Source organism: Paramormyrops kingsleyae, chromosome 1 (assembly GCF_048594095.1).
Source record: "Paramormyrops kingsleyae isolate MSU_618 chromosome 1, PKINGS_0.4, whole genome shotgun sequence".
Taxonomy (NCBI): Eukaryota; Metazoa; Chordata; class Actinopteri; order Osteoglossiformes; family Mormyridae; genus Paramormyrops; species Paramormyrops kingsleyae.
Window position 1 is genome coordinate 25349634 of NC_132797.1, and position 23462 is coordinate 25373095.

General features: G+C 41.3%; 1 protein-coding gene across 5 annotated transcripts in view; it reads left to right on the top strand.

Annotated features, from left to right (window-relative positions):
- The window catches only part of LOC111850087 (sodium channel protein type 2 subunit alpha-like), a 130495-nt gene that overhangs the window by 16201 nt on the left and 90832 nt on the right, over nt 1-23462 (top strand). For 3 of the 5 annotated variants that reach the window (XM_072712245.1, XM_072712247.1, XM_072712234.1), the window contains exons 2-3: nt 15976-16282; nt 20517-20634. In XM_072712245.1, the coding sequence (XP_072568346.1) occupies nt 16016-16282; nt 20517-20634 (385 nt within the window). In that variant the 5' untranslated portion in view covers nt 15976-16015. Of the gene's footprint in view, nt 1-2775; nt 2793-15975; nt 16283-20516; nt 20635-23462 lie in introns of those variants that run through there. The other 2 variants (XM_072712238.1, XM_023823605.2) reach the window with 2 other exon arrangements.

Here is a 23462-nt window from a genome sequence, read left to right on the forward strand (position 1 = left end):
TAAGAAAATAAATGTATCCAAACAATGTGTCAGGTTAAAAAAACACAATGTGTCTTGTCCCGATCCTCTGCTCCTTCCGTGTGCCACGCCCCCTCGTTAACCCCGTGTGGAATCCCCTTGTGATCAGCTGTTTCTGGTTGTTTTCATTAGTCCTCTGTATTTTGTCCGCGTTTCAGTTTGTTTCCCCAGTCTGGTCATTGTATTGTCCTTCTGCGTTTTGCCTGCCTTACCTGTAATTAAACCCCGTATTCCCCGATACCCTGATGTCTGCGCCTTTATCTCCGTTCCGTCCCCGCTTGGCATGACAAAATTATTGTAATTAAATGTATTAATGGTTTATTATTAATATTAAAATAATTAATAAGAAATCTTTATTTTAAAATGTATTTTATTATATAATAATAATTACTGTTGCTGTCTATCATTGTCTAAATGTATTTTTACTGTGTAAAACGATGCGATGCTATCACAGGGAATGCGAGACTGAGACTGAAGCTTTACCCTTTGTTTCCGCTGAGAGACGTGCAGCGTGACTCATTTCCTCGCCCGTACAAGTTATCTTAGGTCGGTGTTCACGGTTTGACTTCTGAGATTCAGATCGAGTACTAGGTAATTTTTTTCCAAAGTGGTTGGTTCAACTTTTAAGAAATTCTAGTTTTAATGAGTTCAAGAACTGAGGTACCACTGTATCCCAAACTTTTACTGAAATCATTCCCATTTGTTTCTGTGAAACTGGACACCATATCTTCAGCTTCAGTTCCAAGCTTTGACAGCTTCAGATGGAATTCATCATTTCCTTGGTAACCTTTAGAAGGCTTTCTTTTAAATAGTGATCTCTTGGCTTAGTTCTAACAAGGGCAACTATGATTATTGCCGCATCTTCACTACACTAGTGGCCAAAATTGTGGAAACACTATCGATTTTTAGAGATTGCAGAACTTCATTCAACTGCTGTTCCGTATTTAATTGTCCAGTGTATGATACTTGTAACATTTTATAATTGTTTATAAACATTACCGACAATATTCGTGTAAGAATTTATAAAGCGTGATGCCAAAAATTTTGTGTTTCCACAATTTTGACCTCTAGTGTACATTCATTCTTCCATCTGTCAGTCCGTCCGTCCATCCATCCATCCAGGGTCAGTTTTTCCTTTTCAGGGTCTCCAGGCAAAGCTTGAGTACCCTGCCCCCCAGTACCAAAAAAACTGATGACCATTTCACTTCCACCGTAACACGGGTCATTTGGGGTCCTAGGCTGCTTCCTATTTCACCTATAGCTAAGTCCACCCTGCATCCGTCCTGGGTGGGGGTTGCTGTAGCAGCATGCAGAAGAGGTCAAACCCTCCATCTCTCTCTGGGGGATCCCCAGGCGTCCCCAAGCCTGCTGGCAGGTATAATCCCCCATTTCCCCCACAACATATAAAGGGCAGCGTATAGCTCTAAAAATGACCAAAACAGACCCCAGCGATTGACATAGTTACGCAACAGCTGTATACTGCCAATGTGTATTTTATTTACAAATCTGTCTTTATCACTTTAATTTGAAATGATAACAATTTCAGAATTAAAATTTTAAAATGATTCTAAAATAATTAAGAAAGCCCAAGAGAATCATCTTAAACATTTCATAGAACTTAACATTATTCAGTTCATTTAAAACAATAGTTATCATTCTTGTTTGGAAATAGGCCTTGCGGTAGCCTTGAATTAACTATTTGGATTGGCGATCTTTTGTAGACACCAGGACTTTCATTAAGTTGTAGGTGATGCAGTAAATCTGTTGTATTTGGTTCTATTTGGTCAACAGTTCAGTGCAAGGCTGACACCATAGGAATCTGCAACCCTGGACTCCGCTGGGTCAGCATTGCTTTGTTGTCCCAGGGGGACTGTCAATGTGGCCCTGACGAGACTGGGCTCACACACTGGCTCTGTCTTACCTGTAGGACCCATACCAGCCCCCATAAAGCAAGAAGACCCCCACCACCAGGCTCACACATACCACTCATAAACCCATCCTGACCTACAGTAGGTCCACACTCAATCCTTGTAATATGCAATATGTAAGAAAACTGGGAAAGGAGATATTGTACAAATCATGTTTATTCTTATTTGATTAGTTGCTGTCTTAAACCAGTATATTTATAAAGACGTTGAAAGTTAAAATTCCAGCTGGCTATTAGTCGATGAGATATACTGTACCGAAATTAAAGTGCACCCCGGCCTAGATTGACCAAACGAGCTGATATTGTGATAGCTTGTGTCTGTCCTACAGTCCCTGAGCTGATATTGCTCAATCGGTCAAAAGCAACATAACAGTGTGGAATGGGTGAACTTAGCTAAAAGCTTTTGAAGGGTGTGAGTAATCAGAATAACCCACAACTAACTAGAGACCATAGATAAACTGTTGTAAAATTATCCCCAAATTAAAATAAGTTGGAGTCATAGTTAATTTGGTTTCGTTTGAAGTTTAAGTGACTTTTCAGAAGTTCATAGAAAGATCTACATGAATTCAGAGGCTCAAGCAGCCATGTGGGTCCCACTGAGCTTGTGGGTGGTTTTCTTACTATAGCATCTTGGGTGGTGTCACTGCTCAGAGATGTTTTTTATTGCATATTGAGTCAGGGGGTCTCATACTTATCTAGCAAAGACATTTTATTTATTTAGCCTGCAAGCCGTCAAACTGTTGAGCAGGTCATGTAGATTACAGTGAAGAAAAACCTTTTCAATGCATAATTTTGTACTTTAACGGCAAAAAATGGCAAGGTATGAGGAGTTGATTGGTCCCTGTAGGTATTGTATCAGAATTTATATTTTAAACCACATTTCTCTCCATATTTCCTTGCATGTCAGTATATTAATCTGTTTAGTAGATGCTAACATCCTCATTTTTTTTATCTCTACCTTTCAGTTTATTCTAAACCTTTAATCTAGCAATATTTTCTCCAGCTCTAACGCATATGATGTGTAATATTTGTTATTATTTGCTATGAACCTTCATGATAAGAGTGATATGATGGATGCCCATCTCTTAAATGCAGAGGTGATTCATCCTAATATTGCCATGTAGCCGAACGCCCTATGGAATGTCCTGAATTGGGTTGGACCCTGAGCCAACCAGAGCACAGAAAGGCGTGGCGAGGGATCTAAGGAAGGAATCAGATGTGTGACACCGGGGGGGCAACTTCTTTAAAGTACTGAAATATTAAAGTGACATACAACGTCAGACTGAGTTTTACGACAGGTGGGAAATGAAGGGGTGACTCTGACTGGGAGGCAGAAGCACCGCTAGTTGTGAGCTGAATCTTTGCTGTCGACTTTATCCCATCATTTTCTTTAAATCTGAAGAATACAATTTTGGCTGCATTTCCTCCCGTTGCGTTTGGAAAAGTTATGTTTTACTCTCACACAACTGTTCAGCACTGGCACTGCATCAGTCAGAATGTGTCCTGGATCGAGTGAGCCGGCCATTGGGCGGTTAAAGGGGGCCCAGGCAGCATCTCTAACTGTGCTGCTTTCGATAGGGGGCCTTCAGCTCATCAGTAAGGGCGGATGACCTGTCCAATGCATTAGTGGTGAAGAAGGCAAAAGGACTGATACACTAAAATAATGCTAAGTAAGGGTATGGAGCACGGCAGTCCTTAGGTCTGATCACCGGGGCTATAGCCCTGAGTATTTTAAGCCAAGTCTCGAGTATTTTAGCCCCCATGCCAATTATCCTCCTTCAAAAGCAAAAAGTCAAGCCCCAGGTAAACTTGACTTAGCCCCCTGATCTTTTCAATAGCTAGAAACTCCCCTGGTATGGAATCTAAAACCATATTTGAACCATAGTTTGAATACAGAACAGATGTGCCCCCCTGTAAAGGAAAGTATGGGTAAAATGGCGTGATAATAGGGTGGAGTGTAACATCAATTCTGCTTAACTTTGACACAAAAACTCAGAATGTTGAGCAAGTCAGCTCAGGGAATGTACAGGGTAACATGCTTTTAAATACTGAGTGAAACAGTTCTGGATGTCTTGTGCTGTATCGTCGTGCAATAAAGTTAGCAGCTAATTAAATCCGCTAATGTTTGCTCAGAGTTTTATAGCCGGTGTTATGCTGAAAAAGGCATCCCTGCCGTAGAATGCATGCATGTCTCTAAATGACCAATTGGTCGCTGATCTGAAACGAGTTGAGCTACTTTGTCGAGTAAGGTTAGCGTAGTGCTAATCAATAACCCCAAAAAACCCATAAAACTCTAACCCTAACCCCCAAAAAACCCAAAAAACCTCTAAAACCCTAACCCCCAAAACTCCCCTAAAACCCTAACCCTAACCCCCAAAACACCCCTAAAACCCTAACCCCTAAAAAACCCCTGACCCCCAAAAAACCCTTAAAAGCTCAACTCGTCGGAACACCGGCATGCATTCTAAGGCAGGGATGCCTTTTTCGGCAGGGATGCGTTTTTCGGCATAACACCGGCACTCAAGGAGTGGGGGATGCCAACGAAACGAGAGCCACCAAATTAAGGATTTCAGGAATGTGAGACTCATGTGACAAACATTCATACAAAAAAACAGATGTAGCAAGCTAGAGAGAGCGTCATATCTGTGTTATGCGGGACCCTAGCAGGGATCTAAGAATAACAGGGTTTGCCTCATGCAGTAAAAGGGATTCAGATACCACATGATCGACGCTCGCTAGCGCGCCTGTCGCGCAGTGTCGCCGCGGCGGTGCGGCAAGGGGTCAGCGCTGGAGCCGCCGGTTTGATAATCTTCCAGCTGCTGTTGCACCCACTTTTAAAAAAGTGGCCGCATGACTGAGAGCTGACACAGGCATGGAGGAACTCTAGTCACGCCGGGCGGTGAACCGGGATGAAGCGCACCGGCGCTTTTAATTGTAGAATTCCGGCATAAACGCGGGCGCTGGGCTGCTACCCCCTGTGGATTTCCCACCCGCCTGTGTGATTTGCCTGTCTAAGCAATTTACAGAAAACTTATTTGCTGAATGTGTTTTCCTTTATAATACACCTGGCGATATATCCTCCGCTCCTCAAGCTCTAGTTAAGCACCCAGGCATTTCGCCGTGCAGACAAGCCTTCATTTATCATCTCCATCTTCGTGTAAATTTTAACGTAATGCGTGTTTTGTTTTTTATTTTCATTTTTTTTTACACGCTTAACGTTGTGATTCCGGTTCGGAGCGGCTAGCCGGAATACATTTTTTATAACATGTGGAAGAGCATTTTTCGTTCATAATTAAATGCTGACGTCACAAACTACTTTGGAGACTGAAGCGTCTGCCATGCATATGGCGGGAGGCGGCGTCAGTGGGGGCACTGGGATCCGCTGCACTGTGATAGACAGTATACGCAGCTGGCGAGCAGTATTATCACAGTGCGGGTGTTTCACTATAACAGCATTATCACATTACAGAAACTCTATTATAAGGTTTCATCTGATATGGAGTGGTGTAAAGCAAGGACAGCTTACGAGGGAACTACCTCTCACGTTAGGTTTTTCGATAAGGCATTACATTGTAATGTAGGTGGGAAATGCGCCGACACTGTATTTTTTTCTATATTGCATGTGATTAATCATTAAAATAGAATTTTTGCAAACATAGCAAGTATTTTTGGCAGGTATGAAATCTTTGTGTTTTCTGCTAATTCTTGAAGCGCAAGTAGGTACAAATAAAGCAAAAAAAATGCTGTGGTGAATGGCTCAGCGGCCTAAGTCTCTGTGAATGTGATCAAAAGATCAGCGGTTTGAGTCCCGGCAGAACAGTCACATGTCTGTGGGCCTTTGAGCAAAGCCCTTAACTCACAGCTCTGGGACTGGTGCAGGTTAGCTGATGCTGTGCTGTGACCCCCCAAGCTGTGAATGGCAGGATGGGGGAGCAAAAGAGAAGCCTTCCAAAGTGTTTTTACTTGTACAAATGAAGGGTTTATTGTTACACAATATTATCAGATTGTACCATAGAAGGCTGATCAGTACTATATGTACAGGTTCATAGAATGAAATAAGCAGAGAGGATGATGCACAGAGGGTAGTTTCAGTAGGTGCAGTCGCATGCTTTCAGTCTGTCGGTGGTTAACCCAATTCAGGTTTATGTAATTTTGATATTAGTTTTAGTTTCATCATTTGATTAACAAATATATGGATTGACTTAGGCTTTGACCTGCTATTTTTATAATTTTTCCAATGAGGAATCTTATTACACAAAGACAAAGCAATCATATCACTCTTGGGTCCTTAGGCAAATCCCAAGCACCGCCCTGTATGTGCATGATTCTCACCGCAGGGCAGATGCATACGAAGACCAGAGAATTTCTATGTATTTTTACTTCTACCTGAAGAAATGGCCAAATAAACTGGTGCTACTCTGCTGTTTGATCTGCCCCCCCCCCCCCCCCAGCTGTACACGATTCTCCTTCGCTATAAAATTAAGTTCTGTTTAATTGCTGACTCTGTACTGCCCCTAATTATGTGACTGTAAGTGAGTGAGTGTGCTTGTGTATGAAAGCCCCATAGAATGCCATGTTGCAGCTCTATGCAGTTTAAGGTGTTACTTGCCTTATGGTGTTAATTCTTCAGATATGATTGTTATGATCACATGAGTTTGCTAAGAGATATTATACATATTGTAAAGTTTTGTAATGCTATGTCCAAAATGTTTTATATATCTCATATCCTTTTTATTTATATGCCTGTGGAAATATGTAAAAATGGTATTGGAATGATTGTGTAGAGTGGTCTGCTTGTCAAGAATGTACATGGAGTCAGGCATTATTACCAGGCAAACAAACCGACAATTTATCGCAGAACATCAAGTTGAAGTAGGGAGAAATTTTATTCCAGCTCTTCTCTTCATAGTAAATCTGTGAGAGCTTAGTATTTCTCAGCAATTAGAAATTTAGCATTTCTGGGTTGACAACTGTATGGAAATGAAGGGTCACATTCTGTCTGAACAGACCAGACGGGAGTCCATTTCATCAATGATCAAAACGATTTAATGCTTTATTTAGCATAACTTGAAAACATGCAAATCGGTGTAGAGTGGTCACACATCCAAAACTAGTGTTTGAATGATTTTACTAGTAAACGACAGACAAAAGCTGCTGGTGTCATATGTCACCACACAATGTCTTTACTGTACCCTTAATCTGTTCACGGTAGCATGTAGCATGAAACCCAAGGGCAATTAGACGCAGGCTGAAAAAAATTAGCCCCCATGGCAGATGTGCTGCAAGCACAGCATTTTCCCGCTACCCCCCACCCCTTCCAAGCTGTTTTCTGCTGAATGCTTCTGATTGTAATTATTCAGTTTTCTGAGCTGCATTACGAAGTGCATCTCTGCAGTTTGGTCTTCGGGGGGCGTGCTGTTCTAACGGTGAGGAAATGCTAGCTGAAAAAAAAAACGTTTAAAAATTGTGTCATTTTCCATGAATTATTATGTGTGAGAGCAGCCACAGTAGTGTAGAAGAGCCTGTTGTATGCAACATTTCTCAAGATGTAGTTTGCATGTTAACTCTCAGCCCCCCCGGGCCTGAATCTGACCTTTTCATTCCTACGGGAGTGCCGAGGCATTAAAACAGCAGCGTCTGTCGCCGACATCACACTCAGTTTTTACCGTTTTCTGCGTGTTTGTTACAGTGCAGTGGCTCCAATACCCATGACGCCAAGACTTCTATTTCAGCACAAAACTGTGACTTGACATTTAATTTTTTTCAGTTCACTCAGCTTTTAGGTAAAAATCCAGCCCGATTCTGTGTACCCAAAAGGAGCTAGAGATTTTTACAGACGTGAAAAGGACACGGAATTCGATTATTCCGTTCTAATCACAGTGCGATTAGATTTGCTGTGCAGTCAAATTAAGTATCATAAAAAAAGTCCAGCTTGTTATATATGAAAATATACATGTTTGTACAGACAGAGAGAAGGGTACCGTACGAAGAGAATGACAAAGTGTTGGCAGGAACTGTGTGTCGGTTTTCAAAGATAATAAAACCGGCCGTCCTTAGCTATGTTGACCAAGTGCACTTTGTCAACACGACTGAAGATGGCCCATTGTACGTCGAGCACTCATAGTACGTCATCGTTATGTTTAGTGTACAATGCATTTCTTATGTGTATATAACATTTGAGAGCTCTTGCCCAGAGCTGAGGTATATATAGGCATAAACAGATGTAATAGACGCTGACATTTTATACACCGCACGATATCAGCACTCGCGTGTTAGACCTTTTCAAGCAGAAGCTGTCCTGCAGGATTCCTTTTTTCCCTTTATACTATATGTGAAACTCGCCTGCAAATGTCATGACTCTAAGGTGTGGTTTCAGTGACACTAATGCCACCCAAACCCTTCAAAGTCTGCGAGATACCGGGGGGGTGGTTTGTTTGGCGCACGCCGCGTCGACAGGTGAGCAGGAAGTGAAGCACCCACGCTGTGTGTGTTTCTTTGTGAGCTACCTCAGTTTATGCTAACGGAGCACGCTAACATGCTCTGAAACCCAGAAGATACACTGTTTACTGATGGAGCTGCTGTTAGCAGGCAGCTTCAGTCTGAACTTACGTAAGAGGTTCTTTAAGGCAATGACATTGTGTGCACCCACCCTAAGGTTTAGAAAGCTTTGTTATTTGAATTTTCACATCTCAGCCTAAAAAATTAGTAGCTAACCTTTACAATTCCAATCCTTTCCGGTTATGTGAACTCTGCAGTCCGAATCTGGAACAGAAACCATCAGATCCTCTTCGTATCACCTCTTCACCTGTATTTGAAGAGCGCTTTGATTTATGAATTTTCACAGAGAGGTCTGTAAACTGAGGGATGTGTGTATATCACCATCAAGCTGCAGCAGATTCATATTTCCAAGTCAGTTTAAATCAGTTTTCACTCAAATTTCATCGTTCCCCTATCTAAGGATGTAATTTTTAGCCAGACCAGTCTAATGGGAGCCAATCATTTTCACAAGCTTGTCAGCCAATCAGTGAAGTCTCTGGTCTTTCATCAGAGTGGGATATCCTTGTATATACCCAGTCAAAAATGAGGATGTCCAGGAAAGACAGTGACAGTAATCAAGAGTGTTAATGGTTCTCTGTAAATGTCAAACATTTAATCAAGCCCGATGGAAAAAAAAACAGCTCTGCTCAATCAGTCAGACTGACCAAACAGATTTGTTTATTATTACTAGGTATTGATTAGTGAAGGAACCTTGAATCTCAATTGCACTGAGGGTGGGCTTCATAGGAACAGCTCTAGGGAACGGAATGGACCCTGTGAGGTCCCTCAGGTCTTGTATTTCACATTGTTAATTAATTTGGATTGACTCAACCAAAAATGTTCATCCTCCACTGATTACTACAACAAATGATATATATATATATATATATATATATATATATATATATATATATATATATATATATATATATATATATATATACTGTTCTAATTGAAGCTCTTCATCTAACAAAGCAAAAGGACCAGGCAAATGTATATTTCCTTAATGCCCTTAACCCACATCCAAAATAAAATAAATATAGTCCCTGTTAATTCCTAATTTAATTTCTGTTTCTTTATTATTCAAATGGTCTTTGAGATCGTTGCCAAGGTGATGTTTTTGGACACTGTGACCTGCATCATACATTAAAAATCTTAGGAAACAAATCCTGGATCACGGTGATGTAGCTGATTACCTAGGGGAAAAAATCCTTTTGTCCCTTGTTATCCGAGTTAAAATTGGACTCTGGTGATTTCATAGAGAAATCTCATTGGAGGATAATTTTTTACTCCATCCTGTCCTTCCTGTGAGATGTGGTGTCCGGCTCAGCAAACTTTAAGTTTTAATCAGCCCATGTTAAAAGAAATTTAATTCTGATTCTGATGGTAGACCCAAAAACATAAGCTAAAAAATAATAGCTAAGATATTTCTGAGGACGGGACACTTCCTGTTTCATTTTCCTTTGTTCTTTTGATGTCTTAGAGCATTTTTCCTCAGTGAGGGTAGCCGGTGTTCTGTGAGTATATTATTTATTGCTGAATTGCTGGCTTTGGTTTGTAAATGTTGGCAAGGCAAAGATTGGACATTTCATTAGTAGCTAGACGACAGAGCCATTATGGCTATTGTATGGTGTGTTTTGTTTTGGCTCTCCTGAGATATTTCAGGCCGTTTAACATGCATCGGGCTAGACTCCGGAAAACTGCAGAGTGTCTGCATTCTCCAAGTCAAGTCAATTTTACTTGTTTGGCACATTTAAAAACAACAGCAGTTGACCCAAAGTGTTTTCCAGTCAAGGGAATAATGGATTAACAAGTACTGCATCCATAGTAAAATATATAAATAAAAATAACATGGGAACTTGCATGCAAGAAGTAAGAATTAGCTAGTAAAAATAATAATTAAAAGGAAAAGTAATAGACAATAGATTAAAAAGCAGTAAAGGGCATTAAAAATAAATTAAGAGTATTATTAAAATTAATTAAAAGTAAATTGATTTGACAAAAAATAACTTCAAACTGAGTTGAAAGAAAGAGGAAAAATTTAATTAATTTAAATTTAAACTGGTCAGTAATGGAGCAGGACCTAATGTAGGATGGGAGGCTATTCCAAAGTCTGGGGGCAGCTACACCTTTGGTTTTGGGATGACAATGGGGGACTGAGAGGAGCCGTTGTGAGGATGACCTACAGTAAGTGGCTGGGGTGGGGGTTGTGTGGGGGGGGAGCCAACCTGAACCTCCAGAAAACTTAGAGGAGGTGTAGAGTCTGGAAGCTTGCCAAAGCCCCCCCCACAGCAATGGGGCCCGTTGGTGTTTCAGCTGGCTGCAAATGTGATGATTAGCATGTGTAGGGTATAGACTGCACTGGAGCATTCTTACCGCTGTCAGGCGTGACTCTCAGATTCTTTATTTTACGGTTTCTAATTCCTGGAATGGAATGGGCAGGTGTGATTCTAGGATTTGATAACGGGGACAATAGAGTTCCTCAGTTTCTCGGTAGAGCAGGACTGGGACAACAGTCTGCCACTGAAGATACTCCTCTGCCTGGTGAGTGTGCTGTGCAGAGGGTGGCTGACATCGTCCATGATGGAAAGCAGTTTGTTCAGAGTGGTTCTCTCTGCCACTGACATGAGGCGATCCAGCTCCATGCCAAGCACACGGCCAGCACTCCTCACCAGCCGGCCCAGTCACGTAGCGTCTCTCTCCTTAATGCTGACTCCCCAGCAAACCACGGCCTAGAAGAGAACACTGGCAACAGCAGACTGGTAGATCAGGAAGAGCTTCCTACAGATGCTGAAGGATTCCAGCCTCCTCAGGAAATAGAGCCAGTCCTGCCCCTTCCAATCCTCAGACTCTTAAAGACCCAGGGTGACCCTTAGCTGGAGAATGACTCCAACTGCGCTTGACATTCGCATCATTTGGTCAGCTGACAGTTCGATTTCAGCGAGCCCACCTGCCACCACCTCCACTCTGGGGACGGACAGGTTATTTTAAGTCGACTTACCAAACTGTTCCAATCTAATACAAAAAATCATATATTTACATTTTACTTATTCATCAGATGTTTTTATCCAAAAAATTGAGATAGCAGGGTCATCCAGTCCCTGGAGCAACTGGAGGTTAAGAGCCTTGCACAGGGGGCTTAAGATAAAACCCACACCTCTGACTCTGAGCCAGTGACCTTTGCAGCACTGGCCCAGCATCCTAACCCACTGAACCACATTGTCCGTAAAGTGTTTCGCTAGGATAAAGCAGCGGGATATCAGCTTAGATCCCAGAAGTAAAGACTAATGATGATAATTTAGTATTTTTTCCCTAAGTCTGGAAAATGTAACACATTCTAAAATGAAACAAATGGCGGCAGTGAAACCGAAGTGTGTTTGCATTTTTTTGGCCGTATCAAACCTTTGACTTTATTTGTGCAATGAATTTGTGCATTTTTTTTTGTTTAGGCCTTGCATTTGGTTTAAAACCCACATGTGTCACTTTGGTGTTCTATCCATCCATTCATATATGCATGCATCCATATCCAGCACAAGGTCACAGTGTGCCTGGTGCCCATCCCAGGGGACACAGGGCTAAAGGCAGGGTCACAAGCTGGATGGCATGATTAGAAGTGTGTAGTATTTAAGTAACCTGAGAGATATTTCTCCTTATGCTTGTTTTGTCCAAAAGACACACATTTCAGAGTGAGTGTTCATTTTACAGAACAAAATCAATTAAGTTGAAATGTTTTCATATGCAAATAATGTCATTCAAATAACAGCAACTTTATGTCTAGGAATTAAGTACTGATTGAGAAACTTGAGACAGTAACCTAGAGTACTCTAAAACATTTGTAGATAGTTATTCTGGTAACACTTTACTTGGATAGTCCGCCTACAGAGTATTTGTAGCATTTCAGCAACTTACAGTAGTTGAGATTCAACAATTCAGCTATTTCACTGTGTCTCTAGATATTTAACAGTATATACAGTGTATGGAGTATGTGTTACAATTCATGAACATGCCTATATATTCTTGAAATAATTTAGTTACATTTGAGTACTCACTCAACCGATGTTATATTAATTGTTGAATCTCAACCAATACGTTTTTGAAATGTACTCCTCTTCCTTCGAATTTGAACTAAAGACATTTCTGATTACTGTTTTTTCCCTCTCCCCCTGTGAAGCGACCTTGGGATTGTGAAAGGCCCTGTATAAATGTAACCTATTATATTTATTATTGTATACCCTCTGTAGGCGGACTATCTAAATAAAGAGTTACTGTTATCTTGGACATTTGTGTTATATTTAAAGTATTTATACATAAGATCCTATATTAGTAATGGTCCCAAATTGCTAAAATGCTTAAAACTTCATTTTAAGTTTATGCTTATTTTTGTTTCAGTCATACATAAATACTACATAAAAAGAAACAATTTTAAATTCTAACCATAAAAATAAACATCTGTATATTGATAGAGGAAGCTTTTTCTGCCATTCAGATTTATTTCGGAATATCCTGGGAAGAATGAAAACCTGTGTGTGACAACTCAGCTGTCATCTGAGGAAGCGCACATGCGCTCACACACACACACACACACACACACATACACATATACACACACACACACACACACACACCCTCTGGTGCCTCCACGATGTCACACACACACATGTAGGGTAAACATATCCTTATGGGGACCGCTCATTCATTTCAATGGGAAAAATGCTAACGCTAACTATGACCATTAGTGACCTAACAAAATACAAGAGTTTTTGCATTTTTAGTTTTTTCATAGCAGTCACCGATTTTTATAAAATAGAGTTTTCCCTTATGGGGACCAGGAAACCGGTCCCCATAAGGGAAAAAAAACCGACATTTATCACGTTATGGGGACATTGTGTCCCCATAAGGATAGGTAAACCCGCTCACACACACACACACACACACACACAGCCTCTGGTGCCTCCCCAATGTCTCTCTCTCTCTCACACACACACACACACACATAGAGAAACACACAGGTTTGTAATTTTATCTTTGTGGGGACTCTCCATTCATCTATATGGGGAGAACTCTAATCCCCATAACCGCTACCCAGCCCTGACCTTATCCATAAGTAACCAAAGAAAATGCAAGACTTCTGGCATCTTTTGTTTTTCCTTGGTTTAGTGGTTAGCACTGGCACCTCACTGTGACCTGGGTTCAAGTTCCTGCCAAGGTTTCCATGATTGTCCCCATGTCGTCGAGGGGCTTTCTCTGGATACTCCCGTTCCATCCCCCCCAAGTCCAAAAACATGCTGAAGTTAATTCATTGAAGGTACCAAATTGCTGATATGTGCTCTGTGATTGGCTGGGCGTCAACCTAGGTTGATTCCTGCCTTGTGCCTGTAGCTTCTGATCGGCTCTAGGCCCCACAAGCCTGAATAAGACAAGCGGTTTCTGAAAAGACAAGCAGTTTCACCTTGCGGGGACTTAAAAGGTGGTCCCCACAATGTCAAAATAAAAGGCTTTTATCACACTGGAGGGACATTTGGTCCCCACAGTGTAACATATACATGACCCACACACACAATGTGCTGCATGCATTTATGTTGACATTAGTGGAGTTGTGGAACTGTGGCCTCCAAGAAAAAAAAAGGACAGGGTGGGTTTTGGTGTTTGTTGGGCTCCTTTAAACATGTTTTAAGCCGCCTTCAAACTATTTGTACAATAATGCATCTCTCCATTTCAGGTGGATCTTACATCTTAGTGTGTCTTCTCTCAGGGCAGTAATCAAATATTCATTAATGTTTATTTAGTAGATGCTTATATTCAAGACAACATACAATTGAGAAAACAGAGCCAGCCAGTCTGCAGAGTAATCAGCATTAAGGGTCTTGCTAAAGAGCCCATGTCAGATGTGGGATGGGAACCAGCAACCTTCTGCTCATACATACAGCATGCTAACCCACTGAGCCACACACTCAATTAACCCCTAGCTTGCTTACGATGTCAAGCCTTATGTTTTAACATTGAAACAGTGTCCCCCAGTTGCTTCTTGTAGTCTGTGTCTTGTAATATGTCAGGTTGTTCCCTCCATCTGTTTGAGCAGCGCCTCCTAGGGCACAGCCAGGTAGGTGCAGGTTGCTTTGGGCTGCCATTACAAGCACCTCTTGCTCTGTTTGAGGCTAATATTAAATGATAAACGACTGAATATTAAATATTTTCCTATGGGTAAAATTGTTAGATCTGATCACTTGGGGCTATAGCCCGAATATTGCAAGCCAACTCCCGAGTATTTTATCCCCGATGCCAGTCTTCCTTCAGCAAAAAAAAACAAGAGTCAAGCCCCAGGAAAACTAGACTTGGCCCCTAATCTTTTCAATAGCTAGAAGCTCCCCTGGGTGAAACAATGGTGTCCTTTCTGGCACCTGCGACTTCAGTTTCACCTCGACTTTACAGTCAATCATTTTAGGTCCTTGTGGGTTAGGGAGGGCTGTCTGTGATTGGAAAGTCCCAGGTTTGGCAGAATGATGTCACCGTTGGGCCATTGAGCAGAGCCCTCACCTCCTAAATCCTCCAGGGCATACTGACCCTTCCTTCTCAATAATGTGTCACTTTGGATGAAAGCATATGTTAAATTAATAAAATGTATAATAATGAATTTTTGCTGGTAACAGCCAGTGTGTCTTTTACAGAATGTCTGTAACTGTCCACTGTCTCTTATCAGCCGCCAGAATGTTCAGTAACTCACGCGATGACCTGTAAGTAGTTTAAGAGGAGCTAGGTGATCTTTCTTCTTTTTTATTTTGTTGTGTTATCTTGTTATGTCACCAAGAAATATACCAAGAAAAGGTCAAGGGAAGAAGTGACAACTTTGCTAACGAATCCGGTCACGGCTTCTATTTTGGAAATCGGTAAAGGTCAAATTACGAACTCTGATACATGGTAAAACATGAACAGATTGATATGTTTGAAAATTTAAAGTGTTACAATGGCTAGGTTTTAGCACATGTTACCATCATAGATTTGAGCTTAAGATACATACAGTCATTTCAGTTCACATTCGACTATAATTATCATTTAAGACTTCTTTGAAACAGTTGCACTTTTATATCCCTATCTATTCATCCATCCATTCATCTTTGTCAGGGTTGGGAGGGGGAGAGCACAGCCTTTCACTGGCAGTACAGAGCACAACGCTGGGGTAGACCCTGGATGGGATTTCACTTTTACCTAACAAAGTGATACTATCTGATACTGATTTTGTTCAAAATCCATCAAGAAAACAGATGCACTGGTTTTCGTCTTATGTGAATCATGAAATTCCTTTTCAGCTTTATAATAATATAAGAGTAACGGTAAACAAAGGAGGTGCTCCTATGTGAGAAGAAACACTTGCTTAGGTGTTCCACAAGACCAAACATCTCATTATGTCGGCACCAGACCCATTGACGAGCAGATCCGGTAAGATTTTGCACGGTGACCAGAAGGTTAACAGTGTCACTCTGTCCCCACTCTCCCAGCTGTAAGCAAACACGAGCACAGGAGAATCAGGATGAAAAGATGGCAGCCATGCTGTTACCACCGGGTCCTGACAGCTTGCGCCGGTTCACTCGCGAGTCCCTGGCCGACATCGAGCGGCGGATTGCCAAGGCGGAGGCCGGGGAACCCAAGGGGTCCCAGGAGGATCTTGGAGACAAGGAACCATGCAAGCCCAGGGCCGACTTTGAGGCCGGGACGCAACTGCCGCGGATCTTCGGCGACATTCCTTCCGGGCTCGTCGGCGTACCTCTGGAGGACATTGACCCGTTTTACTACAAGAACCAGAGGGTGAGCAGATCAAACCATCTGGGGCTTATGTGGAGGGGCACCGTTAAAAGGCGGTAAAGTTAGGATGATGACAGGGGCCCTCAAAAATTTGGAACATAATTGGATTGGTTTGGGTTGGTGGCCCAATATGATAAGTATTCAGGCAGAGTGTGTGTGTGTGTGTGTGTGTATGTGTGTGTGTGCGTCTGTGTGCGAGCCCACGCTTCCTGGTGGCTGATGAATTTTTTTAGATGTTTTTGGTGATCAGGAGACATTTTAAGATTAGGGTTAAACTGAAAGCAGTAGTTTTTTTTTATTCATATCTATATATTTATCTATATTTATAGATGCAGATGTATGTGTGTGTGTGTGTGTGTGTGTGTGTGTGTGCGCACGCGTGGATGGGTATATATTTTTTCTTTAAACTCAACTGGGGAAATAACAAGCAATGTCCGAAAAGCTTTTTTTGGCAGAGATGATTATAAGAGATTCACTGGATGATTACAGTGCCATCTTATTTCAGCAGTGTGGATATAAACAGAGCAGAAGACAGAAAAGCTGATGTGCTGATAAAAGCCACATAAAAATACAAATTCAATAGGATTAAATATGAGAGAGTTAATCAGGTGCTAATTTGATTTAGTAACATGTTGAACCTCCATATGAAAAGGAACTGAAATTGTATACTCAGGAAGTTTTTGTAAGGAATGCTTATTTATTTTTACTATGGAATTTCTTTTTTTGAACGGTTGATAGAAGATCAAAATTCAGTTTCCGGTACTTCTTGAAATATCAATGAGCGTGTAACATATTTAGTTTTTATTTGAAAATGTTGCAGAACTGACACCTATGTGCTGTTTCAAGCCAGTTGTAGAATCTAGCTCGGTCATAATAGAACTGTCCATTGACAGAGAATGTGCAGAGTATACTAGTGAAAAAGACTTCTGAAAACAAGTATACCTGCAGAACTCAGTGGTCTGTCATGACCAGGAGTATTTATTGTTTTACACACAACCACTGGTGTATCGCACGTCATGTGTCCTTTGGATTCCAGCAAAATATCTTGAAAACTACTGTCATGCAAACACGCACACACACATATAGACACTATATACTATATACACAAATATAGTTAGTAGTAAATATAGATAGTAACATGACTGTTACAAATGAAAGTGCAAAAGTACAACTGGTGTGGATAAAAAAACAAGAGACACTTCATAATCTGCTCTTTTGGATGACATCACCTCACTCGCATGGTATGCCAATGCCTTTCTGGGATTTGAATCTACAACCTTCAGGTCATAACCACACTGCAACCTTCAAGTCATAACCACAATGGTGATAACCACAATGCAACCTTCAGGTCATAACCACAATGGTCATAACCACAATGCAACCTTCAGGTCATAACCACAATGGTCATAACCACAATGCAACCTTCAGGTCATAACCACAATGCAACCTTCAGGTCATAACCACAATGGTCATAACCACAATGCAACCTTCAGGTCATAACCACAATGGTCATAACCACAATGCAACCTTCAGATCATAACCACAGTGGTCATAACTAGACATGCACTGATCCTGGCGCTGATCCATACCTATTTTACGGATCGGGTATCAGCCATACGTGACTGACCTACGTCCAATACTTACTTGGTTTTTGGCAGTATCTAAAAAGACAGCTCCTATTTCGTATTAAATCTATTTGAACAATCAATCACACTACAGCTCTTTCCCATTTTAGATGTGTCTTTTGCAGCATTCAAGCTGAACGCTAACGCTGCCATGTTAACGTTATGTATGTTAGAAATTGAAAAATAGCTCTTGTATCGGAATCTATGTCTGTAGTTGTGTATCAGATCAGAACTGAAAAAACGTGGACCGACCCGTCCCTAGTCATAGCCACAATACTCCAGTACCATATGTATATGAACATACATCATTATCCATGTCGATAAATGCAGGCTGACAGATTGTCCCTGCAGCCGGAAGGTAAAGAAACCCCCCTTTCCCCCAAGAGCTTCATGTTCTGTCCACACTGTCCACTGTGGACGGGGTTGCTTTGTTAGCTACACGGCCGTCAAGACGGCATCTGGAAAAAAATGGATTTTGCCGAGGAACACGGGATTAATGCATCTTCGACCGATTCACACCTAGGGCTTAAGAGGTTTCCTAGTTCATACAGGACCACCAAAAGAACTGCCAACCCCCCCCCCCCCTCTTTTTTTGCCTGAAGGAGTTCAGCTCCATTTTCTAGCCTCTCCTAAAAATGTGCCCCGATTCTCCTTTTTTCTTAGAATTTCCAGGATGTTCCTGGAGGGAGTGTAAAAAAAAATGTTGGGGCCCAATGCTGCTGCTCTGCACTGCCATGGATCGCAGTGCCATGGATTGCAGTGGCGCATCCTGATAATTACATAACAATTACATGATTTCAGTCTAATTGCCCCTGATTTAATCCCCTTTTTTAAGAGCACAAGTTGCTCTCTTTAATGTCCTTTGAAGGTGATTCATAGTGTGAAAGACTCCGCCTACCACCAGCCGGGGGTACAGAGATTTCCCTCACTTCAAGGAGGCTGCTCTACTTACAGTTGTGGATGACAGATCAGAAACTAGTTTCGTTTTAACAGTGTAGTCTTTAATGTGGCAGTATACATGTCCCAGAGCAGCAGATGCTCAGGTCCCACGAGGACCCAGCTGTTGCACCTTTGAGTTTCTTCGATGTGATCAGAGCACAAGACACTCAGGTAGGTGGACGTCTGAAACGAAGGCTGGTCTATTTGCTGAAGGTCCACTTGTTAGAACAATGGCTTCATTCTCACAGTGCAGCAGATTTTCTTGTATTTTTACTTTGTAGATCTTTTTGCATTTTTTTGTGTCATGAAGACACCCTCGGAGGATATCTACATGACTAGGTTTCCATGTATTAAGATGATCGGTCTACAGCACAGTCACAAACTTATGACTTTTCATTAAGTGACTTTTGCATTCTCATACATGTGTATGTTCTAAGATGTGATATGCATATTATTTTAATGTACATTCATTCATAATCACCTATTCATTTATTATCCGGTGACAGCTTATATTGTGTCGGGTCAAGGTGATGTCACGTAGGATGTACAGCAAAGCCATCACAGGACACTTGCTTTACACACCCATAAAGAGAATTTCAGAGCCAGCGGTCAGAGGAAACCTGGAGGACATTCATGCATATGCAATGAGAACAGAGTTCTTGAATGCAGTCATGAAGCCGTAAAAATGGGGATTCTCATTAAAGTGTGTCAGGACAATGGAGTGCTGTATGATTGTGATTAGCAATAGCAGCATGCTAGCCTTCCGTCCAGAAGCCCAATGGAAAATGTGCTTCTGTTATGATGTGACACACCTTCCCAACCACTTTCCACTTAGTGTGTAAGAAATTTAGGCTGATGTATTGTGGTCTTGTGAATTAATTCTACTTTGCATTAATTTCCCACCTAAAATAGTATATTTCAAGAGTAAAATATTCTATTAGTCATTCAACACAGATTTCATAAAATGCAAAGTATAAAAACACATTTAGATGAAAACATATCAGGAAAGAGTATCAGACCTTATTCATATTTTCCAGTGTCATCGGCATGTCTTTTCATTACGTCTGCGATAAACAGACAAATGACATATGTTAGGCCTACCTGCCGCAAATAAAACCATCCTGTCATGAACAACTCCAAATGATCCTTATGCCAGAGGTGGCCAATCTTAACCGCAAAGGGCCGGTGTGTATGCAGGTTTTCGTTGCAACTCCCTAAGTAGGTCACTAATTAGAGGACTGATTGGCTGAAGAGTCCTCACACCTGGGTTTGAACAGCTGACCTAAAGGTTATCCGAAAACCTGCATACGCACCGGACTTTGCGGATAAGATTGACCACCCCTGCCTTATGCAAAGTTATCATTGGTGCAATTAATAATTTTACTATATACTTACAGTCTTCTGACATGTATTGGTTGGTTCTGACGACACTGCTCTTGTGTTATTTAAGATCTAAAATATAGGCCTACATCATTTTTTTCAGTCACTTTTTTTATACAAGCTTACTGCATCGGAAACTTTGCGGTAATTTCCCCAGTTTAAGTGGTTTTCAAGAAGCATTTAATGTTTAAAATGTCAAAGCTTATAAGCTAGTCATTTATAATTGTGGTTTGACTTGTTACTGTTGATCATTTTAACCAAATCCTCTGTTTTGTTTCCTTTCCACTTTCCAGACTTTTATAGTACTGAACAAAGGGAAGGCGATCTTCCGATTTAATGCTACATCTGCACTGTACATTCTTAGCCCCTTTAATCCTATCAGAAGAGCATCGATACAGGTTTTAGTACACTCATATCCTTTGCGGTCACTGTGATCCAGTGTGTGTGTTTGATGACGAAGTGCCGCGATCCGGACGTTTTGCGCAATCCGTAATGCAACGTCTGCTGTTTCTAAATTAGGACTGCAATTTTTGCCAAGGGAAGTCAGAAATTACATCTGTCACTGTCTCTCTCTAAATCTTTTTTATTTCTTTAGTTCATCCTAAAGTGGGAAACGTATACAAACACAGAGGAGGCACGTGTTAATGATGCTGAATCAATCTGTGCTTTATGTGCAATCTTTGCCACTTTCAACATGAAAACACTCATAAAAATACAAAAGGCTGTCCCTTTGAACCTAATAGCTTGCATAAGATTGTTAAACATGTATCCACTAAACGGTGTGTGGTTTAGGGTGCGTGGTGACACAATGTGCAGGGAGCATAATGAAGATTTCCCGCCAATTCATGTGCATAGTATGGAGCCCGTCTGGGTTCAGCTGTGACAAATTCGTAATCCGTACCCGTAGTTTAGCAACGGTTTTGCAATCCGTTTCACATTTGTTGTGCTAATTGTTTTTCCTTGTACTAGTGAAGTTTTTATAGGGTTAGCATTAGTGTTATAACTTACAGTAAGCGTAAAGTCCTGGAATGTTAATACTGTGACTTTGGTGGGAGTTACAAACACGTGTACATGAAATGTACATGGCTCTGATTTTTAGTTCTGAAAATCTGGTCACCTGCCAGATAGAGTAATTGGAAACCAAAAATTGTCTTCACCCTATTTGATGCTTAATAACTGGACAATCAATCGGGCAGTAAACGGAAGTCTCCAGAGACACTTTGACACAAAGTTCGTCTAACAAGAAACCCTGGGAAGCTAACGTTAACTGGGTGGGAACGGATTACGAAATTTATTTCTCACCTGAATCCAGGCGGCCTCCATATGCTTGCACTTTGAAATAATTCTGTATGCATTTTAATCAATAACAGAGTTGTTGAATTTAAATTATGGTTTAATTCTGCAAATGGGAAAAGGCAGCATGTTTTTTTCCATTAAAAAAATTATAATGTACATAATATAATCATAATCTTAAATGCACATATATTCGGTTTTTAAAAACTTTATGGCAGCTCTCTCCCTTGAACCCCTGCCAAGGCCACACCCCCTCTCCAGCCAAGGCCATGCCCCTTATGCTGCCAAGGCCACGCCCCCCTCTCCTACCAGCCGTCACATCCCCTTCCTTCATGGACCCGGGATCTATAAATAAGTGTGGAGAAACATGGGACCCAGGACACTTTGTCCGTGACAGTCTGAGATAAGGGGGGGCATGGAGGTCGATTCCAGAGGTGTCAGCCCGAGTGCGATTGTGTCATAACCGCGGGCGGCCAGAAAGTCACAGGGAGGCTCCTGCTGACGGCCACTCTGGCCCCTCTCCTCGCCTGCTGACGGCCAATCCAAAGCCAGCATGTAAGATGCCCCCGGCTACCTATGAACCCTCCTCACAACCACCCCCTCCCATGTCCTGATATTCGTCTCCTAATGTCAGCAACAGCGGTGGGGCTACATCTGCACCTAGAAGCTGATTGGCTGCAGGAGTGCCCCCTCCCCTCTCACTGACTGATTCAAAGCATTTCATTGGCTAGTGCTAAGGTTAGCCCCTTTGTATGAATTATGTCTCCTCGTGTGTCGTCCCCCCCCCCCCCATATATACAACTTAAATAAATCCTAAAATCACCCCCGGTCAGCAATGAAATAAGAGCACAGACATTTGGAATCATGTGACTTGCTCAAGATGTGCAGTGTGGTCCCAGTGCCCAGCCCCCTCTGTGACACCCCCCCTCCCAAAAAAAAAAGAATAAAAATTACTCATTCAGCAGGTGACCTTAGAAGAAATTACTTAAACGGTCATCTTGGCAAGATGTTAAAGAGGGTGAGCGGTGACAGCCATATTCCAACAACAGTGGGGTCACAATACTGAGGCTTTGCTGCTGTGAACCTGAAGCTAATTCTTATATGTGAAAGAGCAGCTTTCATAGGTGTCGGAATATACAATGTGTCTGGCACGCCTTGAGCTGTAATACTGAGCGACACCAAAATCACATAGAGCTCTTTCTGATCCCTGTGTCACCTGCATTCAGCGTATGCTCCCATAAAATAATTAAGTACTATGAAACCCGAATACACATGTGATTATTCTAAATATTTTGTGGATTTGTTTTAAAAAAAACATTTTATAGTTAGTTGTTCTGCTATTCCAGTTGATATGACATGATATGACCATTAAACATGGTCTGGCTCTGCTATGAAATTCTGACGCTATATATAGTAGTATCTCAATCATTACAGGGGAAACTTGGGTGTATCTCAATCATTATAGGGGAAATCTGGACGTATCTTGATCATTATAGAAGAGACCTGTACGTATCTCAATCATTGTAGGGCAAAGGTCAAATATACTGTATAACATAAGATACAATATCACACACCTTTGACGTTTTTAGTGGCAGCGCAAGTGGATTGTTCTGGTGCTGGCTGCATTCCGCACACATGGTAAAATATGTGCGCTACCGTTCAGTACGACTGCTTTTTATGTCTCTTGATAATTTTTTTAAGACTGTTATATGACGTAAGTATGATTAGATGTTACTCGATAGGACGTAAGTCGATGGATGTAGGATGTACTACATAGTAAATATATATAAATATAATGTACTATATATAATACACTATGTATAGTATGTATGCAGTATATATATACATGTATAATTTTGTATATATATTTATTTATATTATATATTTATCTACCCATCATCTATTTATCCTGTTTATATAAAACATAAATAGCATATTTATATAAC